Source organism: Mirounga leonina, unplaced genomic scaffold (assembly GCF_011800145.1).
Source record: "Mirounga leonina isolate KUSES-001 unplaced genomic scaffold, KU_Mleo_1.0 Mir_114, whole genome shotgun sequence".
NCBI classification, from domain to species: Eukaryota; Metazoa; Chordata; class Mammalia; order Carnivora; family Phocidae; genus Mirounga; species Mirounga leonina.
Window position 1 is genome coordinate 5,328,854 of NW_023270265.1, and position 19,209 is coordinate 5,348,062.

Here is a 19,209-nt window from a genome sequence, read left to right on the forward strand (position 1 = left end):
TCTCTGGCTTCAGCACAAATGCTCGTGTGATGTCTCCCTCCAGCCATATGCATTCAGGGGGAAAAAAAAAAAAAACCTGGCTCAGGAATCTGGAGACCAGGATTAGGTCAACTGTCACTACTGGTATGCTGTATGTCATCAGGCAACTGACATCACCTCTCTGATCTCCAGCTTCCACACTGTAAGGAAAGATCTTAGTTCCAGGTCTCACTCCTTTTAGGACATGTGAGATGTTCAAGTGCCAAATAAGGTAATGTTATGAGAGAGAGCATGCTGACAACTGAAAAGTACTATGTGCAAATATAAGGCACTATTATCTTCATTATAAACCCACTAAACTATGGTGATCACTTGGCAGGAAGGATATAAGGAAGTAATTTGAAGACAGAATTACTATTCATTGTAGAACTATTTGTATAATGTTGTAAATGACAGCTCTTGGCCCCATCCTCTGATTCAAATTAAAAGCCTTATTCCATGGCCCCTACATGTACCTTCATTTTCACTGTTCAATTACAAACACCAAAATGAGGTGCAGATGACACCCTTGGTAATTGTCTGGTTTCTACTGAGAGCTTCTTGCTTCCTAAGCATTGTTTCATTTGATGTTTGGGGAATGACAAGGCTTTCCCCTGACACCATAGATAGAAAACACTGTCTGTTTAATGATTTCTATCTTAAACTGAGTAATAAATAACCGAGAAAGACAACAGGCCAAGTAAGAACTCTTCGACGAGAGTAGTTAACAGAAAATTGTGATCCACACACCCCGACCAAAGACCATTGTCCAGTAGAGAATAGTTCTGGTTCTAATGAAGGAAAAAAGCAACCTAATGTTATTGTATTTTAAAGAGAGAAGGATTAAAATCATCAATTTTTAAACCAAAGCACAAAACTTCCTTCTATTTAATTAACAAGAAGAATACAAGAATTCTTTCCTGTGGGTATTTCAGGAATACTAATAGGTACAGAGAAAAAAAAAGGAAAAGTAAAGAAGACAGATGAATAAATATATAGGCAGAGAAAACAAGAGTGATAGAAAAGAGAAGTGATTAAGAAGGCATCTAGGAGGCAGAGAAAACCAGACATAGGTAGGCAGAAAAGAAAACAGTCAACCAACCAAATGACAACCATAAAATGAGAAATAAAGAGCAACTGTCATAAAGTGACCTCTAATTTGGAAGATTAGCACCAAAAGCTTTTAAAGCTATGTTACAGATTTACAAGTACAGAAGTTAAAGGGTCTGTAACCTCCCGCTAACTGCTTCCTTGATGAGGTAAGATCACGTCAAGACTACACCCAGCACACGCGCCAGCTGCCCCACATCCCTACCCCAGAATGCCACGCCACATTATTTTTCAACAGAAAACATTTGACGTCTACAAGGGTCAGCATTTCCATCAGGCCTGCCACTTACCAAGGCAATTTCCTCACCTGTAGAGTCCTTAGAATGGGGATGAACATTCCACCCCATTGCAGGAATGTGAGGGTTACACGTAATGGAGGGAGGGCACCTGGCACCAAACGCCGCACTTAATAAATCCTTAATAAATAGTACCGTTTATTATGGGCTGGGGTAACGAAGAGGGAGAAAAGAATGACTGTGTGTATAAACAAAAATATGTGGAAATTTTAGAACATCATTTGAAAGGTCTTTATTAGGTTAAAGGTGTCATATTCAGCACCAGGCTCCTGTCATGCCCAACACAAAGAATATTCAGTCTCTATCAAAGACCTACACACTGCACCTCCTTCCTGCCCCTGGGTTTCCGCACAGAGCCCTCCATCTCAGTGGGTCCCCCTCCCCATGAGTCTTCTTTAGAAAACCCAGCCTGGAATCTAATTTTAAAGCATTCCCCTTATTCCAGGTCATCATTCAGCCTATGGTTCAACCACAGAATCACTTCTGTTTCCTTCCTTCATTTCCCTTACAAAGGAATCCTTTCATCTGGAGCCCTGAGGCATGGCTCCTTTGAAGAGACCGTCTTCCAGCATTACTTTCTTGTTCAGCCTACCTTGCCAAAGAATGAAGGCACATTTCAGGAACTGGCAGCAAATGTGCATCCTTCTCTCCTTAGTGTCCTACTCATGAATGTTTCGTCCCTCAAAAGTACTCACGAGCAAGCCATAGATCCACATCCAGCCTGAGCCTATCATGTTGTAAGTGCTCAGATGAATGTCAGCTGAAGGAAGGATCATGTATGTTGGCCTTCACAGCTTTGCTTCTAGCAGTCCGTTCCTTCAGAACATCTGTTCCTCTCCCCTTAACCTAGTGAATCCCTGCTGGTACTTCATATTAAAGATGCCTCTGCTTGGAAGGAAGGATGTGCCAAGTATCCACCCTATTTACTTTAAACAGAATAGTGGGCATGACAATGTGAAATGACTTGAGGACACTCAGTCCCAAACCTTAGGACCTCTTAGGAAGTCAATATTGATAGCTTATTCCTGAGCAACTCTATGCCTTTCTAACATTAGAGTTCCATTGGGGTGAAAATGGCATTCATATTTCTCTCCGAGGGGCTCTGAATTAGACAACCAAGGAAAGATGACTTACACCAAGATGGACCTATGAGACCCCATTAGGCTCTCATCCACTCATTCAACATTCATTGGGTCAGCACCTACTGTATTCCAGGAACTGGATACGAAGGATACAGCAGTGGTCCAAAGAGACAAAAATCCCTGCTTTTATGGAGCTAGTATGTCGTCTAGTGGGGATGGGGGAAGATACATAATAAATAAAATGAATAAGCAGAGTATATATTAGAAAACTATGAGTGTTATAAAGAAAAAAGAGAAAACAGGAAAGAGGAGTAATTTAAAATAGGGAGAAATTTGCTAAAAAGTGGTGGAAAGTTACAGAAAATACAAAGAAAGCTCCTTCAGGAAAAGTGTGATGCTTGGTGCTAATTTGCTATGCAAACTTGGGCACGTCCTCTGCTCCCCCCCAAGCCTCAGTCCCTGTCTTTGCAGAACTCCCTATGCAGCCTTCTAGCACCGATGCAGCACTTCTCTAAGCAATAGGCAGCAATTTGTTTTTATTTTATTTATTTATTAGAGAGAGAGAGAGAGCGCGCACACACAAGCGGGGGAGGGGAGTGCAGAGGGAGAAGCAGACTCCCCGCTGAGCAGGGAGCCCAACATGGGGCTCGATCCCAAAACCCTGGGATCATGACCTGAGCTGAAGACAGACATTTAACCGACTGAGCCACCCAGGCGCCCCAACAGGCAGCAATTTGAATTGAGATGGGAGTCTTTCAAGATCTAATCATTGCAGTCTAAGGTTCAATGACATGAAGAACATCCCCACATCCACTGGAGATCCCAACAAATCCTGCATGCATACCTTTGGTCCCAAATAATTGTGAAGGCAATCACACATTCACTTGTGATTTTATTTTCTTCAACTGTTGACTTAGAAACAACTTTAAATCCAGGCCTTCCTTCCCCTCAGATACCCTCAAGACACCCTCCTGATAGCCACAAACCCCTACAAAGGGTCATAAGGGTCTCAGTGGGACTCAGAGCAAGGACGCTGGGCCACCTGGCTTCAAACACCTTCTTCTCCTGGAACCACACAAGTGGGCACAATAGGCTTGAGTTCAGTTAAGTTAGACCCGTCCTAATGAGGTGGCACCCAACAAAGGGTTTCCTATTTGTGGACCTTTTCTTCCCTCTTTATTTCCCATGGAGCTGATATAAGCCTCAGGAGAAGGCCATTTATCTAGGAAAAGTCCAACAAGCACTCACCATCACATCTGATTAAAAGCTCCCTTTGGGGTGATTCCTTTGTGTGTCAGAGTCAGCATTCTTCCTGCCAAAGAAGCGGTGGTGTGCAGGTTGGGGAGGGTCTGGAGGCTCCTGGAACAGCCACTGGCCCCCATGCAGTGCCTGATGGGAGCTGATCTTCATTAGATTCTTCCTATGTGCCAGACACAGTTCTATGTGCCCTACATGTATCAACTCCACTCATAACCCGATGAAATAGGTGTTATTCCCATTATACAGAAGAAGCAATCAAGACATAGTAAAGCAGCTTGTCCAAGGTCACAAAGTTTGTAAAGGGGAGAGAAGAGCCCAGACCCTGCCTTTATCCACTAATACTAGAGAGCAGCGCTGTCAAAAGAAATATAATACAAGCCACATATGTAATTTTAAATTTCGTAGGAGGCACATATTTTTGACACTTAACCGATTTACTTACAACCAAAAACAGATTTAGAGACAGTAATATTCCAAATGGGGAAGGAAATCTTCAAATTGCTTTCACCTAATGCTCAGATACATTGATTTTCTTATACATTTTCCTTTAAGGTTGCAGTGTTGGCTGCCATTTTCCCATCTGTTCCTTCTTCAGAAGTCTTGGTCTTTTTCTAGTATATGGGTAACTCACCACAAGAGATCCTGACCTCACTCCTGGGTAGACCTAGTTAGTCTGAGCCAATCGGGTGGTCTCATTCCTTTGTCCGCATTTGGTTTAGGATGACACCTGTAGCTCACTCCTGACCCATAAGATAAACAGGAAAGTGTCCTGGGGACTTCTGGAAAAATGATCAAGACTCCGAAGAAAGAGACCTAGAAGAGACGGTCCTTTTCCCATCAGACATTTTTTTTTTTTTTTTTTTTGCTTTTTGCTTTCTTTTAATTGTGGTAAAATATACATAATGTAAGACTCATCATTCTAACCATTTTTAAGTAACAGTTGAGTGGCATTCAGTACATTCACACTGTATAATCCTCACCACTACCCATCTAAGAGCACATTTTTAAAAAATAAAAGGAAACAAGTGACATTAATTTTAATAAGGAAGTTTATTTAACCTAAATTAGGTTCTAGATAGGTTGTCCAAAATGTGATCATTTCAAGATGCCATCAATACAAAAATTATTAAGTATTCATGATATTTTTCCATCTTTCTTTTCATACTAGCTTTTATACCTACAGCACACATCAATTTGGACTGGCCAAGTTTCAAGTGCTCAATGGCCACCTGAGGTTAGTGGCTCCCATGTCGGACAGCCTAGGTCTGGAGCTTCTTCAAGCCTACGCGCTCTCGGCCAGCTCCCGGGCCTCCCCAGGGGAGAGGAGCAAGCCATCTGTTGATGAAAGGTACGTGCGCCACCATGAGCCCTCCAGAGAAGCCTGTGACTCACTGCAGGACCCTACACAGTGTCTGACTCTAATGGGTCTAGATCCACATCTCTAACATTCCCCACCCCGGGGATCTCCATCATCATGCTCACACACAGCAGAAGCTTGGGAGCCTAAAGGAGAGCTTTTCCTGATGGGACAAATCTTGTGCCTCTAACCGCCCACCTGCGGGTCCATGTCCAAACTGAGAGTGACCTCAGCAACGGAAGCACAGACAGCACCTACGTAACCACTCGGGTATTCCCGGGTGAAACCAATAATAAATAAACACATGCCTATGTGAAAGGAGAGAAGCGTGTGTGGGCAGGATTGAGGCAAACCGTGGTTGCCATGGAAACCAGCCAGCCTCACTCCAGACTGTTTCCTGACACCTTGATCACTTAGTGGCTGATGAAGCCCAAAGGACATTGTCCCTGTACCTACAGAAGCCTTCCAAATGGGCCCATTATGATGAAAGCAGATTGAAAAGCAAATGGTTAAGTATTTCTTTCCATCCATCATCACCTTCACTTCTTGTTCTCAGCATGACCCAAAGGAGACAGAAATAAAACCAACTTTGTCTCAGAGAGAAACGGTGGAAGGGCGTCTCAGAGAGAAACGGTGGAAGGGCATCACAGTGTGACAAAAGGGGTGAGGTGGCCCCCAAAAGGGAAACAATGAAACTGTGCTACCTGTCCACCATAGTCAATGCTTGACTGGACAAATGGTTACGGCCTCAGGGATTTACTACCCGCCCAACCTGATGTGGAATGCACCCTCTATGGCAAATCCCTGCTTTGAGTTTCTCTTCCTGGAGCCATGTCTTTGGGATCTTCCAGTTCATTCTTTCACAGATTCATTCCTTCCTTCACTCATCCTTTTCTCTTGCTGTTACTGAAGTATAATTAACATAGAGTGTTACATTAGTTTCAGGTACACAATATGACTCAACATACGTGTCTCAGTGCTCATCAAGATAAATGTACTCGGAATCCTCTTTACCTAGTTCACCTATCCCTAACCCCTTCACTCCCCACTAGCAAACTCCAGTTTGTTCTGGGTTTTGTCCCTTTTATTTTCTTTGTCAGTGTTGTTACTTAAATTCCACATGAGTGAAATCATATGGTATCTGTCTTTCTCTGACTGACTTATTTCACTTAGCATTAGACCCTCTAGGTCCATCCATGTTGTTGCAAATGGCAAGATCTCATTCTTTTTTATGGCCCAGTAATATTCCATTATATATATATATATCTCACATCTTCTTTATCCATTCATCTATCAATGGACACTTGGGTTGCTTCTGTATCTTGGTTATTGTAAATAATGCTGCACTAAACAAGGGGGTGCATATATCATTTTGAATTAGTGTCTTTGTTTGCTTTGGGTAAATACCCAGTAGAGAAATTATGGGATCGTATGGTAATCCCATTTTTAATTTTTTGAGGAACCTCCGTACGGTTTTCCACAGTGGCCACATCAGTTTACATTCCCACAAACAGTGCACAAGGGTTCCTTTTTTCTCCACATCCTCGCCAACACCTCTTGTTTACTGTGTTTTTTATTTTAGGCATTCTTCCTTCACTTGTTCTTGAATAAGAAGCACCATGGTACAGTGGAAAGAGCCTGAGCCACTGAGTCACAGGAATCTAGGTTTAAATCCCAATTCTGGGGATTCCTGGGTGGCTCCGTCGGTTAAGCGTCTGACTCTTGGTTTCAGCTCAGGTCATGATCTCAGGGCCATGAGATCAAGCCCTGTGTCCAGCTCTGCACTCAGCAGGGAGTCTGCTTGGGATTCTCTCCCTCTGCCCCTTCCCTCACGCTCTCTCTCTCTAAAATAAAATAAAGAAAGAAATCTTTAAAAAAAATAAATAAATCCCAATTCTTAAGCTTACTGGATATGTGGTCTTGCCTAAGTTACTAAGAAAATCTCTATGCCTTGGTTTTCTCATCTGTAACATGGGGGTGAGATCAGAAGAGCCAACATGTTCAGATACAGACTTACATCTCTGTCCTGTCCCCTAGACTGTGGTGAGCTCCTTAAATATTGAGACCATATCTCATCCCATTTTGATCATTAACAACTACTGAGCACAGAGCCTGGTACTTCCAGATACTCAATAATATCAGTTGAATGAACAAACGACAAATACATGCTTTCACATGTATTCTATCCCTCCCTCCCTCCCTCTCCCTCTCTCTCTTTCTCTCTTAAATTTCATTCTCACAGCAATCTGGCTCAGGATTTTATCTTAGCTCAGTATAAGACAAAGGTGATTATAATATTAAAATACATGTTTCCTGTTCTCAAGGAACTTGAAGTTTATTGTATTTATTTAACAAACAATTTATATAATATTTAGTCTGTGCCAGATACAGTTCTAAGCACTTTATAAATATTAGCTTCTTTAGTCCTCATACTATCCCTTTGAGGTAGGTACTATTACTGGCTCCTGTCACTGGCCCTAGGTCACACAAGTACCTGGCAAAGCAGAAGTCAAACTTAGGCAGGCTGGCTCTACAGCCCGTGCCCTGAACCATTAGGTCAGTGCCTTTAATAGGGCACACAGGTCACCCACACAAGTGTACGTGAATAGGGTACAAGAGTGCTGGGTTACACAGGAAGGAGGACCCTGCACTGCACCATAAGGGTGAGCAGGATCTGAACACACAGTGTGTGTGGAGCAGAAGAGTGGGAAGACTGGCTGGCAAGAGAGTAGGGGCCAGAGGATGGCGAGCCCTGACCCTCTGCATAAGGAGTCTGGGCTTGAGGACATGGAAAGCTACTGAAGGTCCCTGAGCCATGCGGGAACCAAAGCAAAGCTGGCTTTAAGGAGGCAAAGGGCATCTGGCAGTGGCATGCAAGGAGGGGCCAAAGGGAGGGGATGGAGCAAATGGGGAGAGTGACACAGCCATTGCTATAAATGGAGGAAGGAGGAGGTCACAGGGCCTCCACCAGGACAATGGAGGCAGCAGCATGGCTGCTCAAGGACTCTGCAAGGACTGAGCAAGGCTGCTCAATGGAGGCAGCAGCAAGGCAAGTTCAAGGACTCTGTTACTGCCAGGATGCGAGATGTCTGTATCAGTTTCCCACCAAGCAAGCACTCAAATCAGAAACGAGTTCCAGGGAGCACTCACAGGGTGTTTTCTTGGCCACCCAGCACAGCACCTGGGCTCCTTACAGCACTGCTTTCTAAAGAAGGTGAGCCGTGAAGGTCCCCTGAGCAGTGTGCATGGAAATGGAAGTGAAGCCCTTTGCAGTTGTGTGGCTGGCTACTGAAGACACCATTCAAGGCTGACAAAGGATTCCAGCCACCCCAAACATGAAAGATTGCCTGGTACGTGCAACTGCAGTCCTGCTTGTTATACTGCCCTACACCTCACAACCCCAGAATCCCAACCCAGCCTGGGTCTCCCTGCTACTGGAGCTCTCCATGCCCATCCCCATTAGGCTGGAAGGGGGCGGGCAAGAACTGAGGGATGGATAGGGAGTTTGGAAGTGAGTTATGGCCCAAGATGCCTTGGAATCCCATTTTCATCTTGATGGAGGCAATAAAATCTTAGCAAACTTTTATGGCTCCCAGGATAAAGCCGAGGACTCTACCCTGCTTCCATCCAGCCACTCTTGCAGACTTTGAAATTTAAGTCAGGGCAGAAACTGCTCTTGGTCCGAGGCAAAACGTATTTATCTTTGTAAGCACAACCATTAAGATGTGAGCATGAATACCTGAGAGATAAAACATTAAGGAAGAAAACAGGAAGAAAGAGGAGGTGAGGCTTCTGAAGCCTTAGAGGGAATGATGATGCATGAGCCCCCACCAAAAGCATTTCATAGAGTGTCAGGGAGCGGGGCGGGGGGACAGGCATCCGCAGAGATCGGGAGAGTGGAACCCGGGAGTAGGCCAAGGGCAAAGCTCCGCCTTGGGAAAGGCCATGACCGGCACGTGCTCCGTGCTTAAGAGACGTTTTGTGAGCGGACCTCACGAATGGGAAAACGGAGCTTGCATTTCTGTTTATCTGTTGAATCACTGTGGACCTGAAATCCACCCCCTCTGCTTCTCCAAACACTAAAGCAAGTCTCCAGATGGAAAAAAACTGAAATCAGGCTACAACATTTAAAAAAAAAAGGAAGAAAGAAAGAAAAGAAAAGAAAAAGAAGGCTCATCAGAAAGCTGACAACTTTCTGCTCCTCTGGAACCTAACCAATGGAGCTGGGGTATCAAATGCTAGACAGTCGGGAAACGTGGGTTCTTGTCCATATGCTGCTTGGGACTATGTGACCTTGGACAAGCCTCCTCACTTTAATCACACACGAAGTGAACTTTAGGGAAAATGACCTAGAACAGAGATACCTAGGGCATCATAGGGCATAAATAACACTGGTACTACCCCCCTTCAAGCAGCTGCTCATGACAGGAATCACTAATCGATCACAGCAGTCTGGAGAGCAGAGCCCCAGTTAGTCTCTGCTGCCGAGCCTTGAATCTTCAGCAAAGCATTCTTGGAACCACTACCAGTTAATCAGAGTGGGCCCAGGAGATGACATGTTCACCAATCCCTGGACCAGATCTCTTCTAATCCTTGAACACCAAAGCCACAAAATGCTACACGTCCCACAGATTCTCATTACAAATCCCCTTAACTAAGTTCTACCTCTTTCTCTCTTTTGCCTTCTCCCAAGACTTAGTAGCCCAGGCTAAGAAGAAAACACCAGCTTTTAGGCCCTCACTCCATGTCTGAAGCTCTGAAAGTGACCTTGGGCATTTTCCTTGAGCCTCTTTACCTTCCATTCCCCCAATTCTGCTAGAAAGCACCTCTCGGGGCGAGGCCGTCCCCTCCGCCCTCTAAGGAGCTTATCAGGGTAGAGAATTCTATTTCTTTTCCAATGCTTTGCAATCATGGAATAGAAGACAGCCTAGGGAAGTTCAAAGACATTTAATTATTACTGTTGGTTCTTTTGAAAATTATTAAAGAGCCTGAAATTAGAAATTTAGACTTCCTCCCGATCCCTAAGAACAAACAGCTCGCTTATAAATGGTTTAATGTGTCTGTTTAATGTACACAAAATTATCTTTCAGGAAAGTGGATTGTTTTTTCATGTCATTTTGCATCTCTAAAATATACCACCTCTGGCAAAAGGAGAGGGATTCGAGGTCTGACAAAATCTACCGCAGAAATAATTAGCACCAGAGGCTGTGTCTGAAAGAGCGTTAACTGAAAGAGAATCTAGTTTCTTATTTATTTCTGGTCTATCTGGATCTCTCTATCACACCCCAGGGAAGAGGAATTGTATCTTTGACGGCTGGAAGGATGGCTCACCTAGTTGCCTCCACAATTGCCTGATGACAATGACCCCGAGCCCCCAGCACAGCAACTCCCTCTGGACCCAGCACTGAAACTTTCTGGGGCAACAATCAGATACACCCACTGGTTTGCAAAGTGGGCAGAGGTCACTGGAACAGTGACGTTTTATAAGGCAGCATCCAGGAAGCTGCTCAAAGACTCGGACAGTCTTTGTTTAAACCACGTTCATTAAACTGAAAGACTCCCAAAGACTCGGACAGTCTTTGTTTAAACCATGTTCATTAAACTGAAAGAGTCAATCAAGGGTTTGTTGTGGTTGTTTTTTTTAAGCTCATTGAAGTTCACCCAAAATGAAGCTTCATTTGGGGAATTTCCCCAATGCCCAATCCACCAATCACCCACAGCATTCACACCCTTGCTGTGAGTCTGGGCTTAGCCTGGCAGCTCCCACCAGCCTCCAGGGTATGCCACCTTGCTCCCAAGATTTAAAAAAATAACTTTCATGACAGTGATGTTTCCTCACTGCTCAAGCCCTTCTGGGTGCTTCTACCACTCACTATTTTAAATAAATGAGCCTTTTTTTTTTTTTTTAAGATTTTATTTATTTGTTTGAGGGAGAGAGAGCACATGAGAGCGGGGGAGGGTCAGAGGGAGAAGCAGGCTCCCCACTGAGCAGGGAGCCCGACACGGGGCTCGATCCCAGGACCCCGGGATCATGACCTGAACCAAAGGCAGACTCTTAACCGACTGAGCCCCCCAGGCATCCCTAGTGTGCCTCCTCTGAAATGTTTACAGGTACTGCTTCTACCCCCAGAAGAGGAATGGGCTTCCAGGAACATGTGACTTGCTTCAACAGCACTTCTGTCACAGCAAAGGACACAAGCTGTGTGTCACCCAAGGTCTCCCCAGACAGAGTCCGCTCGGTCAGAAAGGTTTCTCTTAAAGTCAATGTTGGTGCTAGTGTGGTTCCGAGTCCCAGCACGATCCCCTTGGAGGTTTCTGACTGTTCAAAGACAACTCAAGGAGGATCCAAGATTGAAATGGTTTAAAAAAAGCCCACTTCCCCTGGGAGGACCTGGCCTTTGGGAGATGACCTCTCCTCGTAGGGCATCCTTCCTCCAGCCTGACTCCACAGTCACACACAGGTCCTGCTCCCTCTGCTAGATGCTTCCCTTTCTGCATATCGAGATCCGCCTGGAAAGGAGTCTGGGAGAGAAAGAATCTTAGGTGAGTGTAAGGCAGAGGCCCTCTCACACAGGGAGAGTTTTTTTAAATGCAACACGAAGCCAGGGGAGGGCCCCACAGGGACGCCCCGGCCTGTCTCCTGTTCTCTTCAGTTGCTCCAGCAGATGAGGAAAAGACTACTCTTCTTTGTCCTGTTGTAGCTCTCCCAGCGCCAAGCACATTGCCAAGAGCACACAGGTCAGAGGTAAACCCTCACTGCCTTTATGGATTGAAGGATAGTAGAGGGAATGAGAAAACACCGTAAGGGAACAAACTATTGCCATCCTCTTGTTTCATTTCTAGAGACACCAAGACCTTGAAAGCGAATTGACTTGTCCAAGGTCACCAGGAAGGTTACAGCAGAGCCAGGATAAGAACCCAGTTAGGTTTCTGCTGACCACAGTTCCTCAGATGAAAGAAAGTGATTGTCACCTTTACTTTTATTTCCCAAATTGATCTCAAACACTGTCACTAATCCCCAAGGCCCAGAGAGATACACTACATGAACCTAGGGGAGCAAACTTTTTTCTTTTTTTCTGATGATCTTTCCTCCTGGATAGGTCTAAGGTCCAAGAAACCAAGTTGCCCACCTTATGGCTCAGAGGGAGACAATAACCTTATGGCAGCTTCCCCAGGAGCCCATGTAGGTGCCTGTGGGATTAGGCAGCTCCTGAAAACAACCCTTTTCCTTTGCAGGAAGTTATTTTCCACCCCTGAGGCACAATCCCAGGCAGAAGGCCCCTTGAGTGCCCAGCTGATATAATTAGCTCCAGAAAGATCTAGCATGACACACTAGGAGAATGTTCTGGATCTCTCCCAGTGGGATTCCAAACCGCACGCCTTCCTGTGCAAGTCTGGGTTCAGAGGCTAATGGACCTAGCAGGCGTGTGTGGCAACCAGGGAGCCAGCACATTGCCCTCTGAAATGCCACCCTCTTGCAATTCGGCCTCTGTTTCAAGCTATTTTTAATGTAAGCGAAACTTGAATTTAAGAGAAGGTGGTGTAGAAACAGGGTCTTTTCTTCTCTCTTTTTTAATGAGCTGCTCCCTGTTTCCCTAAGGACAGTCACTTCACTAAGAGCCACCAAAAGGAAAGAAAAAACGGCTAAAAAGAGCAATGGGGAAAAGGTCAAAATTCAGTCTCTTTGCTGAGGCAGGCTGGGAACAGACCTAGGAAGGTGAGGGTCTCTCGATCCATTAGAGCAATCTGCTGGACCCTGGATTCTCCACAGGTGCAAGAAACCAGCATGACCTGTGTATTCAGCTTCTGGATTCACCTGTGCCCAGCAAACAAGGAAGGCCCAGAGGTCTGCTTGCCCAGGAAGGCGGCACATACAGTTGACAGGTAACCACCCAAGCCCTAGGGAAAGACCTGTATCTCAGTAGGCTTGGGAATTGAGAACCAAGCTTCCATTCAGACAGGGCCCCAGCTTCCCGGTGTTGTTGTGATCTTCCACATCAGTGCCAGGCCAATTGTATGAACTAAAATTAACTGGATGAGCAAAAACATGGGCCTGCTGCTTAAAAGGCCTGTGTGCATTTAATGGAGTTCTCGAGTGCCCTAATTCCTTAAGAAAGACAGACAGGCAAATGTCCTGCCCTAGTTCCCTCACTACGCAAGTGCTAGAGAACATTTTTTGCAATAAAATTTTTAGGGCAAATGGTGGATTTCTGTTGTTGTCATTCCCCTGATGTAGTTGTTTTTCTGGAAAAGGCCTCCTTCTGGACCCAGACCCCTAAAAATGGGGCTTCTAAGTGCACCCAATTGGGATGTTTGGGGCCTGCAGGCACGAGTCAGTCTGCCTCGTCCTAAACATAGCCTAGTAAACTAAACTGGGAAGCATCAGCTCGTGTGCGGTCCCGAGCGCGACTCTGCAAGCACGTGCCCCCAGTAACGACAACGGCTGGCGACTCTGTCATCCGCGTCATCCCTATTTTTGAGTCTCCCTGCTAAACAAACTTCCACACAGCTGGAATGGAGGCTCTAAGGAGATTTGAGTCCACCAGGGTATTTTTCTGGCAAATAGGGGCTGCTAAACCCTCAGCATCCTCCAAAGGCCCTGGGGGGAAAGCCAAGTGAGAAAACTCTCCCGGCACAAGAGGGTATGCTCTAAATACAGGCATTCTGCTTCCTACGAAGCCTCCAGGGGTTGCCAGCTTTGACCGGATGGGAAAAGGGAAGTTAGTCTAACATCAGTCATAGAAACACATTTGCTCAGGCCCCTCGGGCCCAGCAGCAGGAATACAAAGGATGTGTGATCAGGACTAAAAAAGTCGGGCTCCCAGGCCTGTCCAAGGACGGATGGAGAGGTCATGGGCTCCGATTTATGACCAAAGTATACTTCAAAAATCTTGCCACCCAGAGCCTTGTAGCAAAATGCAGGCATAACATTTACACTTTCAACACTTTGAATGATTTCACTTTGCAGATTTTGCTAGAAGAACTAACATGTGTCCAGTGCCTTAAATAACATCTGACACCGAGTAGATCTTCCAGGAATGTTTCAAAGAATGAATGAATAGCTCAAAGGAGATGCCTTGCATGTACAGCAGAATCTGTGTCCTCTTCTGGTGACAACACACTTTCCCGCATCCTTCCAACAGATCTGTGCTTACCGCCCGCCAAACTGAACGTTGAAGACATCTTCTCATAAACTGGAGATGATGTGTTCTCTGAAACCAGCTCTGTGTCTGTCAGCTTCGCCCCATATCCCGGAAGGACTGGACATAGGGACCACGGTGAGTGCACTTGACCCTTTTTGTAAAAGACCCATCTGTCATCCTGCTAAGGCATTTCCTATGACACACACTCCTACGATGTACGGCTCCCAGGGTGAGCCTGGTCTGCCCTGCAGCCCCCGGCCGGCTCCGGGAGGCTATATGAAGTGAGAATTTCCTGGCCGACTTGACACTGGTGAGTCAGGCTGGCATGAGCCAGCTTCAGAAATGACAGGGCCGGAATTGTGTGCATGGAGCAAACATCATCAGCTGGCTGGACTCAAACTAGGGCCTGCCTGGGACACTCAGAGCCCTTTCAAATGGCCAGGCCCGGAACTGGTTCGGCACTCTTAAAGGACATCTGAGTGTGGTGAGGTCCGAGGGCTGCTCCATCTCTGTTGCAGGAAAGGATTTATTCTCCACTCCCTCCACACCAGCCCATTTCCTCCGTGACATGTCACTGGGCTCTCACAACAATGACAAAGTAATAATAGCTAATGCTTAGTAAGCATTCACCAGGTAATAGCCACCATTCTAAACATCGTATACACACGGAGGCATCAAATCCTTACAAGATTAAGCAGGGACTATTACTATGCCCACTGGACAGATGAGGAAACTGAGGCACCAAAATGAAGCTATTCGCTCAGGGTCAAAGCCCTAGAGAGGGGCAAGTTGGGACTCTGCAGAAGGGCTGCAGAGGCTGGGTCCCTAAGTGCCCTACGGGACCATGCACAATAGCCCTCAGCTTCCCTTCCTGAGGATGCATGTCCCAGGGAGAGAGGAAAAGCAGGAGTTGGGAGATGCTGGGAAGGCTGAGTGCTCTACCTATCCTCCTTGTTGGTTCCAATCCAATGAGAAAAAGACACAAGGAGCCAGATGGAGAATAAGAGAGTAGAAGCCCCCGGTCAGAGAATGCTGGCTCAGCAAAGGGGGAGGGCTCCTATCTCCCAGCCCACACCCAGAAGCTGCAGCAGAAAGAATAGAAGCAAGGGTGCCTGGCACGGGAGAGCCCTGCCGTGCCCTACCTTATTGATCAGGCATCTGCCGGGAGCTACATTCAATTCCGTGTGCCGGGGAACACCAATAAAGGCACGTGGATGGGACAGATGGATGAATGGATGTTGATGAATGAATAGACAGATAAGATGGGAGGACAACGTAGGCACCCATCTCCCTCCCCCTCCTGCCCCTGGAAACCCGGAGGAGAGAGGCAATGGGGCATGAGCACTTGCCACCAGAGCCCTGAGGCCCCTGGGAGTCAGAGACAAACAGCCAGGATGAAGCAGCCTGCTCCTGGGCCAGGAGGTTTTCCTCTCCCCAGAGCTGTCCGAGGATTCCTTTCTGAAACTCTCCTTCATTTTCACAGGGGAGGCCAGAGGAGCCAACACACCAGCTAGTAAAATTAACAGCTGCTCTTTACAGAAGGCGCTGGGGAGGCCGGCTCGCAGAGCACGTGGCCTGCGGACCAGCAGTGCACATGACAGCCAGTGTGGCCAAGATGTAGGGCCTGCAGGCCCGAACCACGCGTGTCCTCCGTGGCAGGGACTGGACTTCGGCTGCTGGGCAGGGCCCGGGCGGGCTGACTGCAGGGGATGCAGGCAGGTGGAGATGTAGGGAGCGACCCTGCTGCAGAATTCCCAGACACACTCCACTGACCTTGGGAAGGGGAAATCCGTTAAACTGAGCCAGCTGGGAACCTGCTGTCGAACTTGGGGGCCCACCTGGCTCTGGCCTTTGTCTCCCCATCTCTACCACATCATTTGGTTGAGGTTGTGGGACTAAATGTCTGCCTAAGGGCCTAGATAGTACACCTTATCCATTAACTTGTGCTACGGGGAACTGTGGGGCAAATCCCTCTGGCTACTTAAAAATACTGACAGTCATGGAGCAGAGGGGGAAGTTAATCTAGTTTGGGGGCTGGCAAACGTTTTCTGTACGGGGCCAGACAGTAACTATTTTAGGCAGGTGGGTATTTTGGACTCTGTGGATACCACTCAATTCTGCATTGCAGTTCAGTACAAAAGCAGCCACAGACAATATGTAAATGAGTGAGCATGGCTGTGTCCCAATAAAGCTTTGTTTATGAACACTGAAATTTGAATTTCATATAACTCCACATGTCACAAGATATTCTTGATTTTTTTTAAAACACCATTAAAAATTTAAAAACCATCTTTAGCTTGCGAGCTTGTGAGCCAAACAGGCAGTGAGCTAGATTTGGACCGTGGGTTACAGTTCACCGATCCCTGGACTACTTAACTGTTTCCCAAAGTGTGTTCTTTATGATGCCCACAGGTGTTTCATGAAGAAAGGGTTCGATGGTGAAACAGGAATGGGAAATGCTGGGCAAAGCAGTCTTTCTGCCTTTTTACTACAGGACTTCTTCAAGGCTTACATGCTGATATGCACTGACAAATCTCAAAAAGAGGAGAGAAATGAAGTCTGTCCAAGTTCCAGGAAACCCATTTTTATCCTAGAGCATCTCCTAGATCTAGTTTTCTGTAGAACCCAATTAAAGCCGTGGGGATGAAGTCTAAGCAACCGACAGCAACGGCACCAAATGTGATCCTGCCTGTCTTTGAACGTCTCCAGTGACAGGCAGTTCACCACCCATCATGAGTGTCTGCTGGATTCAGTGACTTCCCTGACTCATGTTCTCCCACCCAATGGTGCTGGGTCACAGGTAACAAATCTAAGGCAATCTAGTGCGCCCTTCAACAGGTGAGGACAAAACATCTCCTGTTTAATGATATAAAGAAAACACCCCTTCCTTGACTTACTGATTCATATCCAAAATATAAACTCTTTGCACAGGAAAAAATGAAGGGCCATTATTAAGTCCTGGAGAGGGACTGCCATGCATCTCCTTTAAAAGAAGGCTCCTTACGGGATTTAACAAAAAACTCAAACAAAATCCCAACTGACCCCCAAGTGCACAGATAGCAGGATCTACCTCTTCACTATGAGAACATTCTTACTAAGAATGCAGGCCCATGACACCTCTGGTCTTTCCGCGACATAGGACATTTGTAGGTGAATAAAAACTTTATGTAGATTTGCCTAAAATGTAATAAAAAGGGGAGGGGGCGTGGAGGAGAGGCAAAGAGAGATGGAAATGTGAGCGGTGAGTGAATTTGCCACCAGGCAGCCCTGGAAAAGAAAAGTAGAGGCTGCTGATGAGAAATGTCAGCAGCACCATGAGTCACCTAAGGGAGAAATGAAAGCAACAAATGTCACATATTTGATTAAGCCCATGCCCATGTGCACCTCCATTTTATTCAACTGGTCCAATTTCATGTGCAAATGGCACAACAGAACACGTCTATTTAACCCTATTAAACCGATAGGATTATTTCTATTTGAAAGGCGTATTTTCTTTGGGGCCCTAGGAGATAAAGATAGATATGGCCCAGCCTATGTATATAAAGAGGGCAAGAAACAGAGTAGGCTTTTGTATTATTTACGTGAATGTAAAATGCCACAGGCGATGTATTTAGGGAGATAAAGGGAAAGATTGGTGTTTTGCTTTTTTTTTTTTTTTTTTAAGATTTTATTTATTTATGAGAGAGAGAGAGCATATGAGAGGGGGGAGGGTCAGAGGGAGAAGCAGACTCCCTGCTGAGCAGGGAGCCCGATGCGGGACTTGATCCCAGGACTCCAGGATCATGACCTGAGCCTAAGGCAGTCACTTAACCGACTGAGCCACCCAGGCACCCCAAGATTGGTGTTTTTCTTTCCCCTCCTTCAACAAATCATCCCCATGACAGTAAAGGAAGTAGCATACCTTCTCAGTTCATGGATTAGATTTAGATGTTTCCTGGAGCAATATGCAAATGTACTGGCATGGGAATATAGGGAAAATAACCATAAAGAGCAGTTCTAAGAGTTCTATCTTTGCTCAAGGAGCTGATCATTGTGTGGACAAAACCAGTCTGTGAAGAGAAGCACAAAGCACTGACTGTGTAAAGGGACTGGGGTATGGCCCAGGCAATGTAGACCCAGCTTACACCTTGAGATGTGGCCATTCTTGGCCACGAGACATAGTTTTTTCTTAAAGAGACAGCCACTCGGAGATCAATATAGGAATTAACATGAAGGTTCAGAAACAAGATGCTTCACAGAGATGGGGTGAGTGCATATGTGTGTCTACTTGAGGTCGTGTGTGTGTCTATAATTTTCCTCATTACAAATGGGTTCTCTGCTACTGTCCCTCTTGTGCTCTCTTTACCTTAGAAAATTCCTTCCTAGGGAAGTTCTTCCAGTTTCTGCCTTTTGATTTCTTTATTTGCTAAATAAGGAACTAAACAGATCATGGGTCAGCAACCTATGGCCATGAACAACAATCTGGCCCACCACCTGTTTGTGGCAAGTTTTATTGGAACACAGTCACACCTGGGTATTGTCTACGGTTGCTTTCAAATGACAATGGCAGAGTTGAGTAGTTGTGACAGGGCCCCTATGACCTGCAAAGCCTAAAATCTTTACTATCTGACCCCGTACAGAACACCTCACTGACCCTGAACTAGACTAACTACTAACCACTGACTTTGGCTTCTGATTCTGTAAAGTACAACGAAATAATACAAAAGCCTACTCTGTTTCTTGCCCTCTTTATCTATACACACAGCCTTATTCTTAGAAAAATTTAATTAGCTCACCAAACAGTAATGGAGCATATAACCACATACGTGTAAAGCGTGAGGAGGAGAGTAAGAAAATCAGGACAAAGGGAAAATGAGCCAAGAGACAAAGAGATGAAGTCAGGGGGATGTGAACGTGTAGAATGCAAATCCTGAGATGCTGTGTGTTTTCTGTGGGCCATGAAC

At 45.9% G+C, this 19,209-nt stretch overlaps 1 protein-coding gene across 12 annotated transcripts in view; it reads right to left on the minus strand.

Moving 5' to 3' along the window:
* Positions 1-19,209, minus strand: part of KCNMA1 (potassium calcium-activated channel subfamily M alpha 1) — a 725,292-nt gene that overhangs the window by 484,141 nt on the left and 221,942 nt on the right. Inside the window, exon 3 of one of the 12 annotated variants that reach the window (XM_035022567.1) lies at positions 11,158-11,645. The exons of the other annotated variants lie outside the window; for them this stretch is intronic. Coding sequence (XP_034878458.1) covers positions 11,397-11,645 — 249 coding nt within the window. The 3' untranslated portion in view covers positions 11,158-11,396. Of the gene's footprint in view, positions 1-11,157; positions 11,646-19,209 lie in introns of those variants that run through there. 12 annotated transcript variants of the gene reach the window in all.